This window comes from Ciona robusta, unplaced genomic scaffold (genome assembly GCF_009617815.1).
Source record: "Ciona robusta unplaced genomic scaffold, ASM961781v2 AP042727.1".
Taxonomy (NCBI): domain Eukaryota; kingdom Metazoa; phylum Chordata; class Ascidiacea; order Phlebobranchia; family Cionidae; genus Ciona; species Ciona robusta.
Genome location: NW_028323106.1, coordinates 5,398 through 24,667, shown reverse-complemented (window position 1 = coordinate 24,667; position 19,270 = coordinate 5,398). Strand labels below are relative to the sequence as shown.

General features: G+C 35.6%; 2 protein-coding genes across 2 annotated transcripts; one reads left to right on the top strand and one right to left on the bottom strand.

Moving 5' to 3' along the window:
* Nucleotides 1–5,689: 5,689 nt before the first annotated feature.
* LOC149724576 (DBH-like monooxygenase protein 1 homolog) lies at nucleotides 5,690–8,532 on the bottom strand. The gene is made up of 5 exons (XM_089893116.1): nucleotides 8,395–8,532; nucleotides 7,695–7,847; nucleotides 7,395–7,488; nucleotides 6,816–7,003; nucleotides 5,690–6,660 (listed from the first exon to the last, which is right to left on the bottom strand). The coding sequence occupies exons 1-5, from the start codon at nucleotides 8,503–8,505 to the stop codon at nucleotides 6,550–6,552; spliced, it is 657 nt and encodes a 218-aa protein (XP_089749242.1). The 5' UTR covers nucleotides 8,506–8,532; the 3' UTR covers nucleotides 5,690–6,549.
* Nucleotides 8,533–15,073: 6,541 nt separating this feature from the next.
* On the top strand, nucleotides 15,074–18,516 carry LOC149724575 (uncharacterized). The gene is made up of 7 exons (XM_089893109.1): nucleotides 15,074–15,166; nucleotides 15,618–15,775; nucleotides 16,025–16,814; nucleotides 17,000–17,190; nucleotides 17,454–17,625; nucleotides 17,832–17,953; nucleotides 18,114–18,516. The coding sequence occupies exons 3-7, from the start codon at nucleotides 16,025–16,027 to the stop codon at nucleotides 18,306–18,308; spliced, it is 1,470 nt and encodes a 489-aa protein (XP_089749235.1). The 5' UTR covers nucleotides 15,074–15,166; nucleotides 15,618–15,775; the 3' UTR covers nucleotides 18,309–18,516.
* Nucleotides 18,517–19,270: the final 754 nt, after the last annotated feature.

The following is a 19,270-nucleotide window of genomic DNA, read 5'->3' as shown; positions in this document are numbered from 1 at the left end:
CACAACAAACACCGGCATCTATTGCAAATCACCTAAATTCATTGCCATTACCAAGGCTTAGTTGTGATGACGCTTCTGGCCTAGAGCACCCAATAACCGAGGAAGAAATATTTTCTACCATAAAGTCAATGCCTAATAATAAATCACCTGGTAATGATGGACTGTCAGCAGAATTCTACAAAAGCTTTTGGCCGGATATTAAAACATTCTTGATCGACGCAATTCGGCGCACTGAAGTTATCGGCATGTTAACAAACACACAGACAGAAGGCGTAATATCGCTGATCCCAAAAGACGGTAAAGATCCGCTGTTTGCTACCAATTATCGACCGATCACGCTTCTAAACGTCGATTATAAAATAGTTTCCAAAATTATCAACTTAAGAATAAAATCTACTTTACCCGAGTTAATACACCCGGACCAAAATGGTTTTATTAAGGGTCGATTCATCGGTGATAATATTAGATTGCTATTTGATGTAATTGACTATTGTGACTTAGAAGACGTACCAGGCACAGTTATCAGCCTAGACTTTTATAAGGCCTTTGACACACTGAACTTTAATTTTGTCCACGAAATGATAAAAAAACTGGGGGTTTGGGAAATACATACAAAAATGGATTAGTATATTTTACAGAAAGCCACGATGTATAATAACAAATAACGGTCATGTGTCTCGCCTCTTCGAAATAGGCAGAGGTTGCAGGCAGGGAGATCCGATATCTCCATCACTATTCGTTCTCGCCATCGAAACGTTAGCCGCGGAAATTCGCCTAGCTGACTTTAAGGGCGTCAAAATTAATGATACGGAAATTAAGATATCGCTTCTGGCTGATGACACCGTGATATTTACCGACGGTGAGGAGAATAGTTTTAATACGATTTTTAAGATTTTGAACGAGTTTGGCTTAAGAGCTGGATGCGTGATTAATTTCCAAAAATCACAAGCCTTCTACGTTGGTAGTAAACGAAAATGTTTAAGTAAACCTATGATGGATTTGGGCCTCCTGTGGCCGCAAGACCACATAAAATATTTGGGCATTGAGTTCCCAATACACGACCAAAACGCTAAAATCATAATTGACCTAAATTTGACAAAGCCGCTGAAGAAAATAGCAACTTTGCTAAATATCTGGTCCGGCAGGCCTCTTACCATTCTTGGAAAGGTTACGGTCGTGAAATCCCTGATAATCCCGATACTCACTTACAAAGCAAGCGTTCTCCCAATGCCAATTCCAAAATACATAGTGAAATCACTAAACACAAAGATTTTTCGGTTCATTTGGGGCTCAAAATGGGAACGCATAAAGAGAAAAACACTCTGTCGCGAAATAAAACATGGAGGAACGAACATGATAAACATCGATGCTTACATATTAGCCTTACAATCTAAATGGTTAAAATTTCTGTTAAACCCAGAATATCGATCGCCATGGAAAGAAATTGAATCCCGTTACTTTAACACGGGGGTGTTAATCGCAACATTACAATCATCACTGCGTGAAACATCTGTTGACTTCCGGCGTATACTGCCTATCCGAGCGCTCCGAACCACTTTACTAACGCTCAAACGGATATATGACTGTGGTGCACTGGGGGAGAAAATTAATAGCTCGAGAACACTGTGGTTAAACGCGAAAATTAAATACCGATCTCGTTCCTTTCTAATCCAAGAGTTTGCAAATGTCGGCATAGTAAATTATAATCAACTAATAAATGAAGGTGGAAACTATATGAGCTATACTGAAATTGTTACAAAATACAACGTTAAAGATAATAAGAGCGACTACGAACGCTATAACGAACTCATTAAATCTATACCTGAAAGCTGGGACACAGGCAATATTGTGATAGAGAATAACAGCGCCAGTAGGGTGCAACAATTGTTAAATGGCCTAGGAGAATTAAATTCGACAAGCTCGATGTACCGAAGCATTGTTGCGGCGTTGGAGGAACCAATTCTCGGAGCGCAGCAAAAATGGTGCGCAATGATTGGGAACATAGACGACTGGGAGAAAGTTTACATGAACAATTATTTTTGCACGTTGGAAACAAAATTAAGATCTTTTCAAATAAAATTACAAAACCACGCTATTGTAACAAATGAAACACTTTTCAAATTGGGAGTTAAAGACACTGACCGATGCGTTTCATGCAAAACAGAAATAGAAACTTTATTACACGCGTTTTATTATTGCCCGAAAGTTAAGCAATTCTGGTATAAAGTTGAAAACTGGATTTGTGCAAGCATCCGGAGGCCCTTTAGTTTTCACTTAAGGCACCTTTTATTTGGTATTACTGACACTCTTGTGAATTGTTTATTATTGTGTGCACGTTTCTGTATATACCGATCTAGAATCCAAGCGAAACCACCTGATTTTAATATATTTAAATATGACACAGAAAATGCTCAAATAACGGAATTTTATATTGCTAAAGCATGTGGGCGAACGTCCACACACTTCTTTAAATGGGGTGCAACCACCTGAACTGTGTACTTGTACATTGCTTCCGCATAGTTGCCACTGTTTGTATTATTTTATTCCAATAAAAAAAAAAAAAAAAAAAAAAAAAAAGCGTGTGAGCCTCTTTGCCGCAGTAGGCGGAAGAATATAATTCCGATTGTCATTTTGAAATATCTTGTCTTGATTATCAGAACAACTCGCTATAGTGACCAGGGTTTGAGGATCATGAAACATGCTCGAGAGAAAACTGTGAAGTTTGAGAAGACCGGAAAACCCGTAGGCTGAATATGTAAAGTCATGTTGCTTGTCGCTTGGTATACGATGAGGCACCTGGTATACATCTGCAGTATTAGAGGAATCTTGCGCAAGAAAGGCCTCCGCTAGAAGGGTAGAAGATGACTGTCGGCGGCTTGAGGAAATAATAAGAGCATCAAGCATCAGCGCGAAAGAAACGACGGAATATAATATTGTTTGCGTGGTAATATCGTACGATCGCACAATAATTGCGTCCTAATATGAATAGTTGCAATGGTAAGACATATAGGCATGATGGGCCTTAATGATCTAATTAAAAGCATCATGGTCATTATAAAGAAGCGGTGCGTTGGCAAAGGGCGTTATTAGGGATACAAGATCGATATTTTAATAGCTGGCTGAAGTATCAAGTGGTGTTTTGTCATCTGTAGGTATGATATTAAAATATGATTTTATTTGTTCGATGATAACAACCCATTCGTTGTTAGCATGTCACACCGCAAAGTGTTTTGGTGTTCGTTTTACGACCGGACGAAACGGTTTTAAGTATGTGTAATCGGTGTGTTGAGGGATCATTGGAGACGTGTGGGTAGTGTACACGACTGTTTATCTATTTTTAAATTCGTCTTGCTCGAAATGCACCAATAAAGCGAGTTTTCTCGGCTTGTTGATGTTACAGTGCTGGTATTCACGAGGTGTCGCTCGTAAGCGGTTCTGCTTCGAGTTGTTTATTTTGCGTTTGGCGTTTGTCCAAACCAAAAAAAGAGCAAAAGATAATTCCTTATATCCGCGCAGAATAATGGGGAATATTGAATATTCCTATATAAACCTATATGAGTCCGGCGCCGTGGAAAAGTGGTTAGCGCGCCTGCCTCCAACCCGGTGGTAATGGATTCAAGGCTCGTCGCTGCTACCATTGTGGGCGTATGTGTTCTTGGGCAAGACACTTAAAGGCAATTGCTCCAACCCAGTGGTTACTATAATGGGTTGTCCAAATTATCCGCCATATACATAAAAAAAAAGAAAAAATCTCCCCCCCAAAAAAACCCACAAAGTAACATTCATGGTAACTCGTAAGCTGGCACGAGGTGATAAACCCGTGTGATAACGACTGTCGTTTTCCGGCCACGCGAGGATAAAGCAAGTTACATCCATTCATTCATTCATTCATTCATTCATTCATGACTTCGATATTATATATTAGGCCACAGTCATCAAATAAAAACATATACGTTATACTAATTGTATAGCACATGCATTACAGTCGCGAAAGTAAATTGTACCATCATTTAAATGTTTTTTTTTAAATACGTCTTGTTAGTAAACCAATATTCAACGTCTAATATACGTTTATTTTAGTTCTTTTTTCGACGTCTTTTTATGAAACCAATATTCAACGTCTCATATAGGTTTAATTTAGTCCCTTTTTTCGACGTCGTTTTATGAAACCAATATTCAACGTCTAACATACGATTAAATTGGTCCATTTTTCGACGTCGTTTTATGAAACCAATATTCAACGTCCAGAAGACGGGTTTAATTTAGTCCCTTTTTTCAACGTCGTTTTATAAAACCAATATTAAACGTCTAATAGACGTTTAATTTAGTCCATTTTTCGACGTCTTTTTATGAAACCAATATTCAACGTCTGATAGACGTTTAAGTTAGTCCTTTTTTCGACGTCGTTTAATGAAACCAATATTCAACGTCTGATATACGTTTAATTTAGTCCTTTTTTCGACGTCGTTTTATGAAACCAATATTCAACGTCTAATAGACGTTTAATTTAGTCCATTTTTCGACGTCGTTTTATGAAACCAATATTCAACGTCTGATATACGTTTAATTTAGTCCTTTTTTTAACGTCTTTTTATGAAACCAATATTCAACGCCTAATATACGTTTAATTTAGTCCTTTTTTCGACGTCGTTTTATGAAACCAATATCCAACGTCTAATATACGTTTAATTTAGTCCTTTTTTCGACGTCTTTTTATGAAACCAATATCCAACGTCTAATATACGTTTAATTTAGTCCTTTTTTCGACGTCTTTTTATGAAACCAATATTCAACGTCTGATGTACGTTTAATTTAGTCCTTTTTTCGACGTCGTTTTATGAAACCAATATTCAACGTCTAATATACGTTTAATTTAGTCCTTTTTTCGACGTCGTTTTATGAAACCAATATTCAACGTCTAACATACGATTAAATTGGTCCATTTTTCGACGTCATTATATGAAACCAATATTCAACGTCTAATAGACGTTTAATTTAGTCCCTTTTTCGACGTCGTTTTATGAAACCAATATTCAACGTCTAATAGACGTTTAATTTAGTCCTTTTTTCGACGTCTTTTTATGAAACCAATATTCAACGTCTAATAGACGTTTAATTTAGTCCCTTTTTCGACGTCGTTTTATGAAACCAATATTCAACGTCTAATAGACGTTTAATTTAGTCCTTTGTTCGACGTCGTTTTATGAAACCAATATTTAACGTCTAATAGACGTTTAATTTAGTCCCTTTTCGACGTCTTTTTATGAAACCAATATTCAACGTCTAATAGACGTTTAATTTAGTCCCCTTTTCGACGTCGTTTTATGAAACCAATATTCAACGTCTAATAGACGTTTAATTTAGTCCTTTTTTCGTCGTCGTTTTATGAAACCAATATTCAACGTCTAATAGACGTTTAATTTAGGCCTTTTGTCGACGACGTTTTATTAAACCAAGATTTTACGTCCATTAATTGTTTAATTTTGCATGCAGTCCACCTGTGTACCCTTTTTATCCACAATTTAGACGGTGAAGGTACGTCGCTAAATTTCACGTAGAAGCAAGACATACAATCGACGTCATATAAACGTATTTTGGATGACCAAATCTGGCCATGACGTCCAAAAGACGTCGCGACTTCATTTCGACTAAAAACCGTACGTCGAAAAGACGTCGAGTGCCCGCTGGGTCAGTAATTATACAAAGATAGACATTAAAGGAATCGGGAGTGCTTTAACTGCGCTTTGACGATACTTTAATTGTCTCTGTTTGAGCCTACACAAAGAAGACGTAAATTAACACGAATGCCAGAATGTTGTACACGGAAAACCGGTTATTAGAGGGACGTAAGTTGTAGACATTCAGTCTCAAGACTTCAATATATTTTGTTGTAGCATCAAATTAAAGATAAAATCTACTGCTTTCCCACATCAGCCGCTACAGTAGAAAGGTGGGGGTTTAAGCACAATTTTTTTTTTAAATTACCCCCTTCCCTTGGAGCAATGACCCCCTTGGAGAACAAATTAGAATGACCCCCTTGGAGCAGGTCTATTTGCGCCAGTGTGCGCGTTTTTATTTATGTTAGTCAGGATATGTTTTTATAAAGCGTTACGTTTATACGCGACCATTTTCTAAACAAAAACTTGCGGACCCCCCCTTTTTTAAATTCCTGGATACGGCCCTGGTCTCTGGTTAATCTCTTTAGTATCGTCTATGTCTATGGTTAATTACATAGGTTAATGTTGCAACTCAAGTAATCGGGCAGTTTCTGTGCGGATAAATAAAGGTTTTTCTTAACATGTTGGTAATACAATAAAAAAAATTAATTATTCCAAAAACTTTGTTGGTAATAGCTTTATTAAAGCAATTTGTTTATTTCTACATGGCTCAAAGGGCGTAAAGAAACCGTTTTGTTGATTACTTTTTGTTTGTTTTTAATTATTTTTTGACGTTCGTCGCAGTAAAACTGTTAGTTAAAATAAACTAATGACAGTATGTGTCCTTTCATTAAGGCTAAGCTCTCTTGTAATACAAAATGCTAAAGTTGGCTTACAATATTCGTTTCATGAAACTCACCGGTACCGCGTAGTCGCCAGCACATTCGTAAAGTAGAATATGATGCAAAAACAATTCATGGCCAGGTTGTATTATTGGCTCTGACTGGAATAAAACAGAATGTACTTAAAGCAAACATGAAAAATAAAGGAGCGAGACAATCTACCGTAGATTTTTAAATCAAACCTAATATGTTTGGGGGAAAACCCTAAACAGTACAGTATGGCTAAACTCGTTGGCTCAAGGTTATCGTCACCCACCTTGACCAAATGTAACTTTTCTCCAGTTTGTGGAAGCGCCATAACTCGACAATTGTAGTAGGATTTTACTGCAGGCAAATGGAATTCTTCGTTAATCAGATCAAAGCTGTGATGCGTTTCTTCTTCTCCTTCGGGAAACATCGATTCGCTGAAATTTGGAATGTCAAACAACATGACACTTCGTCCCCCTGTAAAAATACATCCTTGCCATTAAATATCCGTTTTTTTTGCAAAGAATATAACTATATAACAATAAGGTGCACCAATGAACTAAATCATATGGTTGTGTCATGGATTAAAGATAAATGTTAAATCATATAATCGTGCATATTGTATTTCCTTTAAGTTATTGTAACGGTATCGACTGTTACGTGTCCAGATATGTTCAAAGAAATATCAGGAGAAGACGGGACACCTTTAGTACATGATACTCAAATACCCTAGGTGTGTTTTAAAAAAATGACAACGGTCTGCGGAAGTCGTAAGAAACGTTCTTTGTTTACCATCAAATGGGACGTAAACATACAATGAGCAGGTGTCCACTCTTTCTCACCCTACTACGTATAATATAGTTCTTACCTCTACTGGTCTGATGATAATCGTCAGAGGCAACAACATCATCACCAGCTGGATCTTTGGCTCCCAAAGCCCAAATCATTTTTATTGTGTCACTCTAAAATAGTAGGACATGAGTCTACAAATTATCTTAAATACGGATTTCGTGTACATGTTGAACCGTATAGTTCCATATACTGTATTTTAATTTAAATAAATATATTTAAAAAATATTTGAAATCTTTCGTTAAACTAATAAAAGTATTTGCTGAAAGGTGTTTGTAATTTGTGTTTTATTTTCATAGTTTGGCAATTACAACTCACTGTTATTGGCCGATCGTAATCAGCTTCACACGCAGGTATCTGGCGAACAAATTTAATAACAGTCCAACCATCGCATTCATAACCAAGGAGCAAATCCACATTTTGTTCCAGATCCTTTGGTGGGTACGTATTGGAATCTTGTCCATGTCGATCCTATATTATTTAGGAAACGTTCTGGCTTGTTCACGTCATATATATATAAAGTACTATGTGGTTAGATGGGTAACTGTTTGCACCTAAATCCCATATTTCCCGAGCGTTTTTTTAACAGGTGACAACACTGTTTTAGAGTCGCGGGGCTACGGTTTATGATTTCTGTAACAAAAAAGTGTTTACCAACAAAATGGAACCCTACTATACAACCGTTGTCGTATGTAAACCTATGAATAAAAATTATGTTCCGTCATCATAAAACCTGCGTTTAAGCCTAGGTATTGGTTAGACCAAAAAGTTTGTTTAAAACGTATACGTAATGGTTGGAAAAACATAAGATTCTCTGCATTCTGTTTGTTTAAGTTCTGTCAAGATGGCACATATCTGTGTCGACTGTTGGACATAAGCTATTAAAGACCATTGTACATATTAGGAAATGAATTGCCACGGTATTGTTTGTAGCAAACATAGGTGGTTAGTTGATTACTCAGTAAACAGGTTGTTTGCATTATTTACGGTGCCCAGTTTAGCGCATGGTGCACAATACCGTTATGTAAGCGTTTCCGTCTTTAACCCAACCAATATAAATGTCTGCATCAATCATTCCTCCATTAGGGGATAACCCTATTCCAACCCAGCCAGTTGTTTGACCATGCATCTGAAATATATAAATAAAATTATATTTTATATATTTTATATTTATATTTTAATAAAAATAGTATGATAGAGTGGAGAAAGATGGAAAACTTTTAGCACTTAATATCTGAATATTTTGACTGTGAATTAAAAACAATTTACAACGGTATATGGGAATCGTAAGGATACGGTTTTATAATTCTTTACTGTTTACATGTGTTTTGTTTCCTACTAAACGGGAAGAGAAAATAGAATGAAAAAGTTTCCCATCCTTTCTCACTCTACCAGATTTCGAAATGCACATCTTACATTGTTTCGTTAAGATATACGGATAAAATATATTAACAAACACATACAAAACTCCTGCTTATACTTCCTCCCCATACACTCCATCGTTTTATTAAATACATGAGATAAAAGGTTTATTAGAAAACATTACTTTCAAATAGGTAGAATGCGAATGGGTATAGAATGAAAACAAAAAGAAACATAAAATACTATTCAGTGACCATAGCAAGTATAGCGCTGTGCATAGTTTAATATTCTTATACCTCAAATGTCATGTGGGTGTCATTATTTTTCCAATATAACGTTACCCTTTCATTCGTGCTGTCCAATACAACATTATGCGGAAAACTTTCTGTGGGCGTTACATCGGCACCAACGTAGTTAAAAAATAGAATGCTTATCGCAAATATGTACAAATAAAGCATCATGGTCTTAAAGCGACCTTAGAAGTAACTTACTAAAAAAAATAAAATTAATTGGCAATATTAGTGTATTTAAAAATTTACTGTTTTTAAAATAATGTTAAAGTTGGTATAATAAGCGATTTTAACATATATGAATAATTCAGCACTATACTCAGCATTTCGCCAAATCTCAAAACGAAAAAAAAAACTGTTTTACATCTTAAATATCGATCCTGGTTGATAATTCATTAGAGGCGCTTACGTTATTGATACACGAGGGGTAGCCTACCGTGCTGTTATAATCGAACTCATAATTTATAAAAAAAAACTTCGCAACTAAAATTCACAATTTTCTCTCTTTTAATATATAATGCGGCCATCTACGACAAATGAGACTGTTTCTCAACAGTTTCCTTTTCTTTTATAATGCATTTCATTGTGTGTGTTTAAATAAATGATTACGACCTACTATGTACACGGTGCTCCTAAAGAAAACGACCTGCGAGGTCATAAGAACTGGTCATGCGACCTGGTGTAAATAATCACGTGCGTATTATCTGGTGTGCGCACTGTAATCATGCAAGGAGAATTTTACGTGCGTATTACGTTTTGTTACAAAGGTTACCGTCTCCGGAAAAAAATTAACCAGACATTATCTAAGAAATAACATTTTCATACGTTTCAAAAAATAGCAATTAAAAATCTGCATGTATACAGTAGGATGGGGGAAGATGGAACACTTTGTCAGACAAGACTTTTTTTAATTTCCTTTTTACGGACCCCCATTTAATGGTAATCAGGAAAATAATGTTACAGAATTATTTGACAGTAATATCACGACTTTTTAAAACGCGCTTTAAAGCTATATACTGTTTTAAAATATTAAAAAATGGCTAAATTAGAAACAGTAGATTTTAAACAGGTAAAAAACTGCGAAATAGTAAGGTGCTAATTTTGAATTTCGCAAAAATAATACTAAAGCCGATGAAATTGTGTAGATTGCGAGTGTGAACGATTAAGCTAGTTTCATAGCTTCATAAAACAACCTTGAATATTTCGTACAGTTTGATTTTGTCTCGTAAAACTAATTTTGTAAAAACACTGAGATATAAGTATGAAGAAAATCGGCGGGGGTCAATATGATTTTAATTTGAGATAAAAACAACAAAAAATATCGGTTTAAAATGATGTATAGTAGGGTGGGGGAAGATGGGGCACCTTTAATACATAATATCCAAATATCCTGATTGTGATTTAAGGAATTAACAACGGTCTGTGGAAGTCGTTAAAAATATATTCAAAATTCAGTCATTTGCACTTGGAGATAATTTATGTGAAGTACCTTGTACGAAAAACATTGTAGTAATACCCAATTTGTAGCAAAAATGTAAACTTTATCAATATTTATTATCACTTTTCTGTTATTACAAGTTCATATACATTTGTAGGATACAATATTTATCAACTGATGTTCGAACAATGTCCATCATCGTTTAAACAATACCAATTGTACAGTATTATAATGCGTAGGTAACATGTTAAAACCTACAGCAGTAGGGCAAGGAAAAGAATGTTCAAACTTGATTTTCAAAGCGTACAGTATTATTTCGTGTTATTTACGTGTATTACTAATAATAAATACAATTTAATCAAAATTAGCAATGATTTTAAACTGTCCCATATTATCCTGTGTTTTTTTGAATTTTTAAAATTTGACTTGTTGTGCGAATCGCTAAATAAATTCTCGTGTGTTTTATTATGTTTTTTTTGACTTGTTGTTAATTAATAAAGGAATTATAGTACTATTTCTTGGTATTACCCAAAAACCAATATGTGCGTAAGTGTCCTATCTTTCTCCATTGTGTACTATATACTACTAGAAATAAATATGCCACGTTGAGCACAGAAATTATAACAAGAAAGCAAAGGTCTCATAAATGGTCTACTACAATAATTACAGCACAATACTTTATTACACGCTTGCTGTGGTTTGTTTGTACTGTGGTTTTGTTGTGGATGTGTAAAGCTGCTTTGTTAATATAGTTCTTAAAGTTAAACAGGTCGTAACCAGCACAAGGCGGTAACATGATAAATTTGCTATCTAGATAAATTTGATAAAACCAACCATAGTGAGACTGAGTCAGCACCACCTGTTTAAACAATGCAAGTCTGTATGTGGAAGTTCGCGATACAGTTTTTGTACGCAATAGTCCGGAAGATATCGTGAATATACGCATATTAACTCGGAGATTTTTGTGTTGTTGTTTTGGCGGTTGATGTAACGTAGGCATTAATGCGGATGCTTATAAACATCCGGAAACAAAATATAGTAGGTTGGGGTAGGATGGAACTTTATTTTATAAATCTTACGTTGTAGGTACTTTAGGTTATAGACGATGGACAAACCCTAAAAATATTCCATTATTGTTTCGACCGTACTCTCACGGCCCAACAAACTGCGCGGTAAAGGCGGTTACTGTTGTTGGGCATTAAGAATACAACACGTTTTAACGCTGAAAAGCATGAACAATATGCTCATTTTAAACACTCGCGGAATCATATTAAAACTGCTGAAATTTTGTAGTTTGCCAGTTCAATCATAAAATATACTAAAACATTTTGTTTAATTTTGTCTATGAACATTAGTTTAACTTTTGTGATAAAAACGGAGATATGAATATGAAAAAAAAAACAGGAAGAATAGTTAATTAGAACAAAAATACATTTATAAACTAATATGTATATATAACATTTATGTGGAAAAAGAACTGGCACTCGCTGTTAATTTCGGTACGTTAACTACAAGTTGCAGAATACCATAAATACAACTTGTTGTTAAAACGTTGCTAAAACGTTTGCTTTTATTTAATAACTTGTACCCAGGGGTAATTTAAATATAGTATATACAGATATAATAACATAAAGAAATACCAAGGATTTTAAACTCTCTGCCTTACCTCGCCTGTTTTTGAAACGTTAAATAACTCCTCAGGTGTTTGAATATATTAAAGTGTTGGCAAATAATAAAGGTATGATACTATTAAACTCGCGATATCATCCAAAAACTGTCATACATTTTGAGTTTCGATGATTGGGCAATGTGTGCATACGGATCCCATCTTTACCACACCCTACTATTTTATTTACACTGTTTACCCCAATATGGCTATTTGGAAACGACATGCAAAACTACAAATTTGTTTGATAAAATGTTAGATTGCTAGCAGAACCAAGAATGTATTTGGCTTTGATTCAAACCACCTTTTTAAACCCAAACTAAAAGAAATGTAACAATGGTAATGAAGTTTTGTAAATGTACATGTATTTATACCATGTAGGAACATGTGGGCTACTAGTACTATTTTTACAATCAAACAATAAAACATTACTATGTATTAGGTAAACTAACCAGAGTATACAGGTTTAAACATTTTGAAAAAAGTTAAAAACCCTGAAAAGATACATGCAATATGCTAACAAAAAAAGAAAAACCACACCTTTCAAAGATTGTCAAAAACTGAGATTCTAAATGAGCCGTGGCTTACATTTACAAATAAAACACTAGCTAATGCTGTCCACCCAAGTAGTAATATTTGGAAAAGATTGGCATAGTTTGGAAGCGGTTTGAGGATCTATAACATGAAACTTCTTTTAAGTTTCTAATCTCTGATAAATATTTAAAAAGTGTTGGAAATTTGTCAAGAACCGTGTCATCATAAACCATGAACTAGCCAAGAGTTTTAAAGAGGCCAAAATCGACAAAAGTAAGTCGATCTCCCGCTCAATATTTATGTTTTGTCGAATAGTTTTTAAACCCGCCCATGGTAATGCTAAAATTATTCAGAAAATCATACTTTCGTTTTGTGATTCGCAATGCAAATGATTCGCAATGTAATAGGAATTGTTTATCTACAGCAGTGGTTCTTAAACTTTTTTTGTATGTTCTACCCTTTTAACAAAGATGTTTATCAGATTTCCCCCCAATATGTAAATGTAATATACGGCTGACGTATTAAAAAGTGAAAACCACTAATTACATTAGTTATATTTAATGCGACGTATGTGTTAGCTTTTTGGCTACGAGTTGTTCAATGACTTGTAAAGTACTACAATTGGTACAGTTTTCTCTTACACCGCAAACTGATGTGGATTTTGACTGGTAGCTCATTTACCCTCCAAATGCGGGGAATTTACTTCGGGGGGTAAATTTTGTCTCAGTTTAGCATACGATGATCCACAGCAAAAAATGTACGAAATAGTCATATAAAAAAAGGTGCATGATAAGCAGAATCTGGAAACGAATGAGTTAACTATTAAACAACCAAAACACCACTGGTCATATTGAGAAGTTAAAATCACAAGGAACAGAAAGAGTGTATTTTCAAGGACATTAAACATGGTGATATACATATATTGATAATGCAGAGTAAATAAAGTGCGATTCGTTTTGTAAGAAAACCAACATAAATTGAAATACAGAAGCAGAAACAAGATATTTGCAACGACGTCACAGCAGTGGAAAGTTAGCACACCAGAAAAGAAATACTTTTTAAGCATATATGACAGCAATATTCGTGACTATGCAAACAGTGTCTAGTATCCGTTAACAGACCCATTTTGGCGAAGATGTAGCTAAATTTTTACCGTACAATATCCTCCGTTGCACGTTGGCTCATTCATTGGATTTGCAACTTGTTAAAAGGGCAGTATTTAGGGGAATTTTTAGTTTTTTAACGGAACTTCCCCGATAAGACAACTATCAAAAATAGTGTTCTGTTAAGGACGGTGATAATAACGTAGTCAACGGACAGACGAACTTCTATTTTTTTAATTTTATTATCGCCACTCCAGCGTGCAGCGATAATCCATAGCTATTATAATTTTAAAGTGCATAACGTATATCTGCCCACACAGAAAAGTGATCAATGCTTAAATATTAACATAACATTTATGTACATCGACACCTTTTTTAGTTGTAACATCAGTTGTACATAAACTGGTAAAAATGGTGGTCATTAACTGATTAAAAACATATTGGTTTTAGTCTTGTTTATACATGAATTGAGTGAATAGGAATAAAATTATCACAGTTTATGTGACGTTTAAAAATTACGGTCCACTCATGTTTATGTTGGCTTTAGATTTGTATGTTCCAAAGAAGAACTGTATGTTCGTTCGCTTTTATGAAAAACAAGAATACGTCGCAATACTTGCAGTAGAATAAGTTTTCTATATCAATTCCAGGCCGTTTATCTATGAATGTATACCGTACGGTGGGGGTAGATCGGACAACTTTTCATTCTATTTTCTCGTTCTATTTGGTAGCAAACAAAGAAAGTTCAATGAATTTATAATTTTGTGGAGGCATGGGAATATAGGACAGCATACTATTACGGTTACATTCATATTTTTTTTATTCATAAAACTACATTAAAAGGTGAGAAGTCTTGATTCGTGCGCGATCTTGCCCCTTACTAAATATCAGATACGGACTCTGCTAAATATTATTGTAATGATGGATAATCATTTGTTTTACCACGTGCCCAATATGAGACTACCCAGGTCGTTTCTCAACAGTGTTAGTTTTATTTTATCATACAGTTTATCTCCTTAGTGTAAATTTAAACACATGACAAGTCATGCGACACGCTGTGTACATTATGCTCCTTGGAGTTACGAGGGTATTAGTGGTGAAGTTCATCGTCCTTAAGGCTAGGTGAAAGTTTACCAGTGTTAACCCTTGTTATGACGAAACAGTATTGGCGATGACAAAATATAATTGTTGAGTTTGGGACAAACACAAAACATGTTTATTTTAAAAATAACATTGGGCGATTGATTTGAATTATTCATTACCATAGAAACCAACCAATTTAATTAGCGACCTGTTATATATGAATTTGTTTCAGAACGTATGTTATATTGATTAATTATTGTACTGTAAGCTTTACATATTTCTGTTGGAGCAACAAGTTACAGATTTCATCAAAGGTGAGCACTTAAAAACCTATAACATTTATAGCCGAATAGGGGATCCAAAAAATGATTGTAAAGGTATTACTTTCTTTTATCTCGGTTGGTGGTTGACAAAAACAAACACGCAGAACCCCATTAAATTTAATATGGTGCCAAAGCCCCATACGTGAAGCCTACGGTGCACGGACTACTAACTGCGTGCGACCAATATATATACAATTCATTACTTTTAATAATTATTGCTTTGTATAAATTCTGTTCGTACCAATCAACCTATTTTTTATTATAGTAATTAAAAACACAAATCGCTAACCGAATGAGATAATAAATTTAATTATGCCGCAAGTTTAGTTTTATTTTACTGTACACAAGTCCGTATTTTTACATCACAAAGCTCAATTATTTGGTAACTAATACTAAACCAGATTTGAAGCAATCATTGTCATAGAAACCATATTCTGGGCAGATTCAGCATACGAAGCTGTCTGTACAGAGGAAACTGTTTGAAATTTGCTTAAACAGCTGCGATCTACGTTATTTTGTTATTGAACCATAACACTGAACGGTTAGAAAACTACTGCAGAAGCCAATTAAACAACTTATTAGCGTGGAAGTGTTCAAAAGGTAAGCATTTGTTGTACCAGGCCAGGAATATTACAGCATAAACTTTCTATATAGGCCAAGTTAAGCTTTGCTCATACAACTAATATGGTTGTTTTTTTTTGCTTCGTAAATATATGGCGACAAGAGCTGATACAACATTTTTAAACGTGCCCCAGACATATATTCGTCATTGCGCATGCCTCAGACTGTTATTCGTCATTGCGCATACACAACGTGTTAAATATACAAACGGCGCGTCTTTGAATACAGATGATTGCTAATCGACGACCTCTTGGAAATTTGGACCCGAACAGCACCAGGGTTCAACCGACAAGGGCAGCTAAGAGTGGACACAAGTGGCTGACGAACCGACGATCATTACTTTCCGATGAAATTCACAACAATAACCTTGCACTGCAAAGTAGAGACACCAACGAAACCTCCAACTCCATTCTTAACCATAAGCACAATCAAAACGCCAAACAAACCAACAAAAACCACAGGCCCGGAAAAGAAAACTGCGATAATTATAAATTTGTACATCTTGATTCGGATTTGGAAAAAGTCACCTTGTTATCATCGACTAGGGAAGTACTTAGCGCTTCCCAAAAGTATGAGTTAGAAGATGACCAATGTTTCCTCACCCCTAATGGCGAGAAATCGAATACAAGCTGTGTTAGTATGGAGATGCTTACGTCATCGCTATCCTCGCTTGACTCTTCAAAACGCTCGATTTCTCAGCCGCACGATGTCGCTCTTGATACTGACGAAATTTTAAACGTTATTCAGCGCAAAAATCCGGAAACTGACATTCTGGACGAATACACTGAAGATATTCTTCGATACATGGTTTATTCAGAAGCGAAGTATCAACCAAGAAAAGACTACCTTGAAAAGCAAAATGAAATTTCTTCAACCATGCGTGTAAAACTTATCGATTGGTTAATCGAAGTGCAAGACGAATACAAACTACAAAACGAAACCCTTCACCTTGCAGTAGCCTATGTGGACCGCTTTTTATCTGAAATGTCGGTGTCGCGTCCGAAGTTACAATTACTGGGTAAACTGTTTGTACGTTAACTGCTTTGCAATTTTTATTTGCTGTTATTGTCAATTTTGAACCTGTTCAATGTAATGGTTAAAATTTCCCCACTTATATTTTAAGCCTAATTATTGACGATATCAAACACAGCGAGTAAAAGCAATTGATATTTAAATCTGAAATTGGGTACAATATATTCACAGGGACGACGTCTATGTTTTTGGCAGCGAAGTTTGAAGAGATATATCCTCCTGATGCTGACGAGTTTGCTTACGTTACAGCAGACACTTACGCTAGATCGGAAGTTTTGTTGATGGAGCGGCTCATGTTGAGTCAGTTCAAATGCACGCTGGCTGTTCCTACCACGTTACAGTTTCTAAATATTTTTCACAAAGTATGTGTTTATCTATGTACCTATGTGTATTGTTTAATAGGTAAGCTAAAATGGCCTACTGAGACTGTCTGAACAATTAACATATAGTTGGGTGGGGTGTGAGAGATGTTCTCATTCTTATTTATTGCCCTTGACTCTAAACGAGCGTGCTTAATTGTTGAACACAAAACCAAAAATTATGGGTTTTAGATGCTAACAATACCTGAAGTATATTTAGAAACATTAAACATTGGCATTTAGTTTAAAAAAAAAACGTTTGACAGAAATCGAATTTATCTGAAGATGCAAAACAACTTTCTTTCTACCTCTCCGAACTTGCGTTGTTACATGACGTGTATCTACAATATTCACCTTCTGTTCGCGCTGCTGCAGCGATTTCATTGGCTGTTTGCACATTACGTCAAGCACACAATTGTGACGTCGATAATGGTAACGGTAAGTATGCACTCTGGATGTTTTAGTGTAAATAAAAGCTTACTAAATTGTCACTGATATCGAATAGAAAGAATACAACACGTTGCAAAGCGTATCCATTCTATATTTTCCTCAATTACTAGTGTAGGCTCATATTGACATGTACTGGTAATGAGATAACGTTATTCACACTTTTATTTCACGCACCACACGAACGGTCCCATCAGCAGATACAGCTTGTGGTATCAAGACACCATATTCAACGATTTTAGTTCATGATAATATGGTTCCGACCAAAGTGTTGCTGTCGAGTGTTCTGCAACGTTGCATGAAAGACAAACTACAAAAGGTGATTTATATACAAGTTGTGTTAGTGGGACGCTTAGATACTACAGCTGAGCCAAAGCCACGATTTCTGTCATTACGAAATGCTTTATCTAGTTAAAATCTGTGGAAGCACGAAATCCTCCCACCGTTGCACAACATTATTATGTAAATCCCTTTGTCAGGTGTTCGACTGCACGCATGAGTTGGCTCGTAGTCACGTGGTCGAATCCAACGAAAAAAATCGACATTTTATCTTTGAAAAATACTCTATGACCAAGCAACGAAGCGTGACCGCCTTTTCGCCTTTATTGTCAAACGAAGTGACGTCACAATCGTATTTGACCTGGGAAAAGGTCATGACGATGTGGATGACGTAACTATAACATCACGGAGGCGGTTTAACGCATGCAAATTCAGAGTCACGCTATCGCAACATATCAGCATATAAAGGAACACTTATACACACCACAAGCTCAACAAGATTGAAATCTTTCCCATAGCTTATAATCTACATGTCGTCAGCACTGTGATGTTTGTTACTTGCGTATCGCCTTTTTGTGCAATTTGTTTTTCGTCGCACTCTATTGCTTTTCGTGTATGTAATATAACATGTACCCGCAAATATACCACGCAATAACCACATGTTCTCATTTGATACAATCCACACGAAAGTTTGTAGTACTAAAGTTAAACCGTTGAGAAGTAAGCAAGCACACGTACCACACACACACATATATATATATATGCTAAACTCCAGAAGCGAGATAATACTGGTTGACCGTATACAGAAGAGGTTTAGCGCCAAGCATGAAAGGGGAGGTGAACCACCGACCTCTAATCCGATTATAAAGTGGTCTAGATTACAGCTAAGCGAAGAGTTCCGCTAACTCTTAGTGAATGCATCTACAGGTGTTCGTATAGAAGAGCAATTGAAATTCATTTCGTTCGTATAACGACAATGTTAATAAGTTCACCACTACTCCCATAAAAGCCTTGTAACAATGTAATTGAATTGTCAGATATAATCGAACAAGCCATTTGCGAAAATCGGTTTGTCATCGCTTGATTTTAAACGATTACATACAGCGCTGCCGATTTGTAGTAGATTATAGTAGGTTATAGGTCAACTGCGACCCACCACATGACTACTCTAATAGCAGAGCAGTAATGGACAACTTGGCAGAACATTTGATGAGCATCCGGATCCAGTTATAAACTCGGATATTTGAAATTCGATCTGCATTTGCTTATCTCATTAAAAGAACATTTGACTTCCAACCCGGGGTGGCGGGTTTTGTTCTGAGTCGAGCGCACGTCCGCCAATCATTCAGTCGCTAAT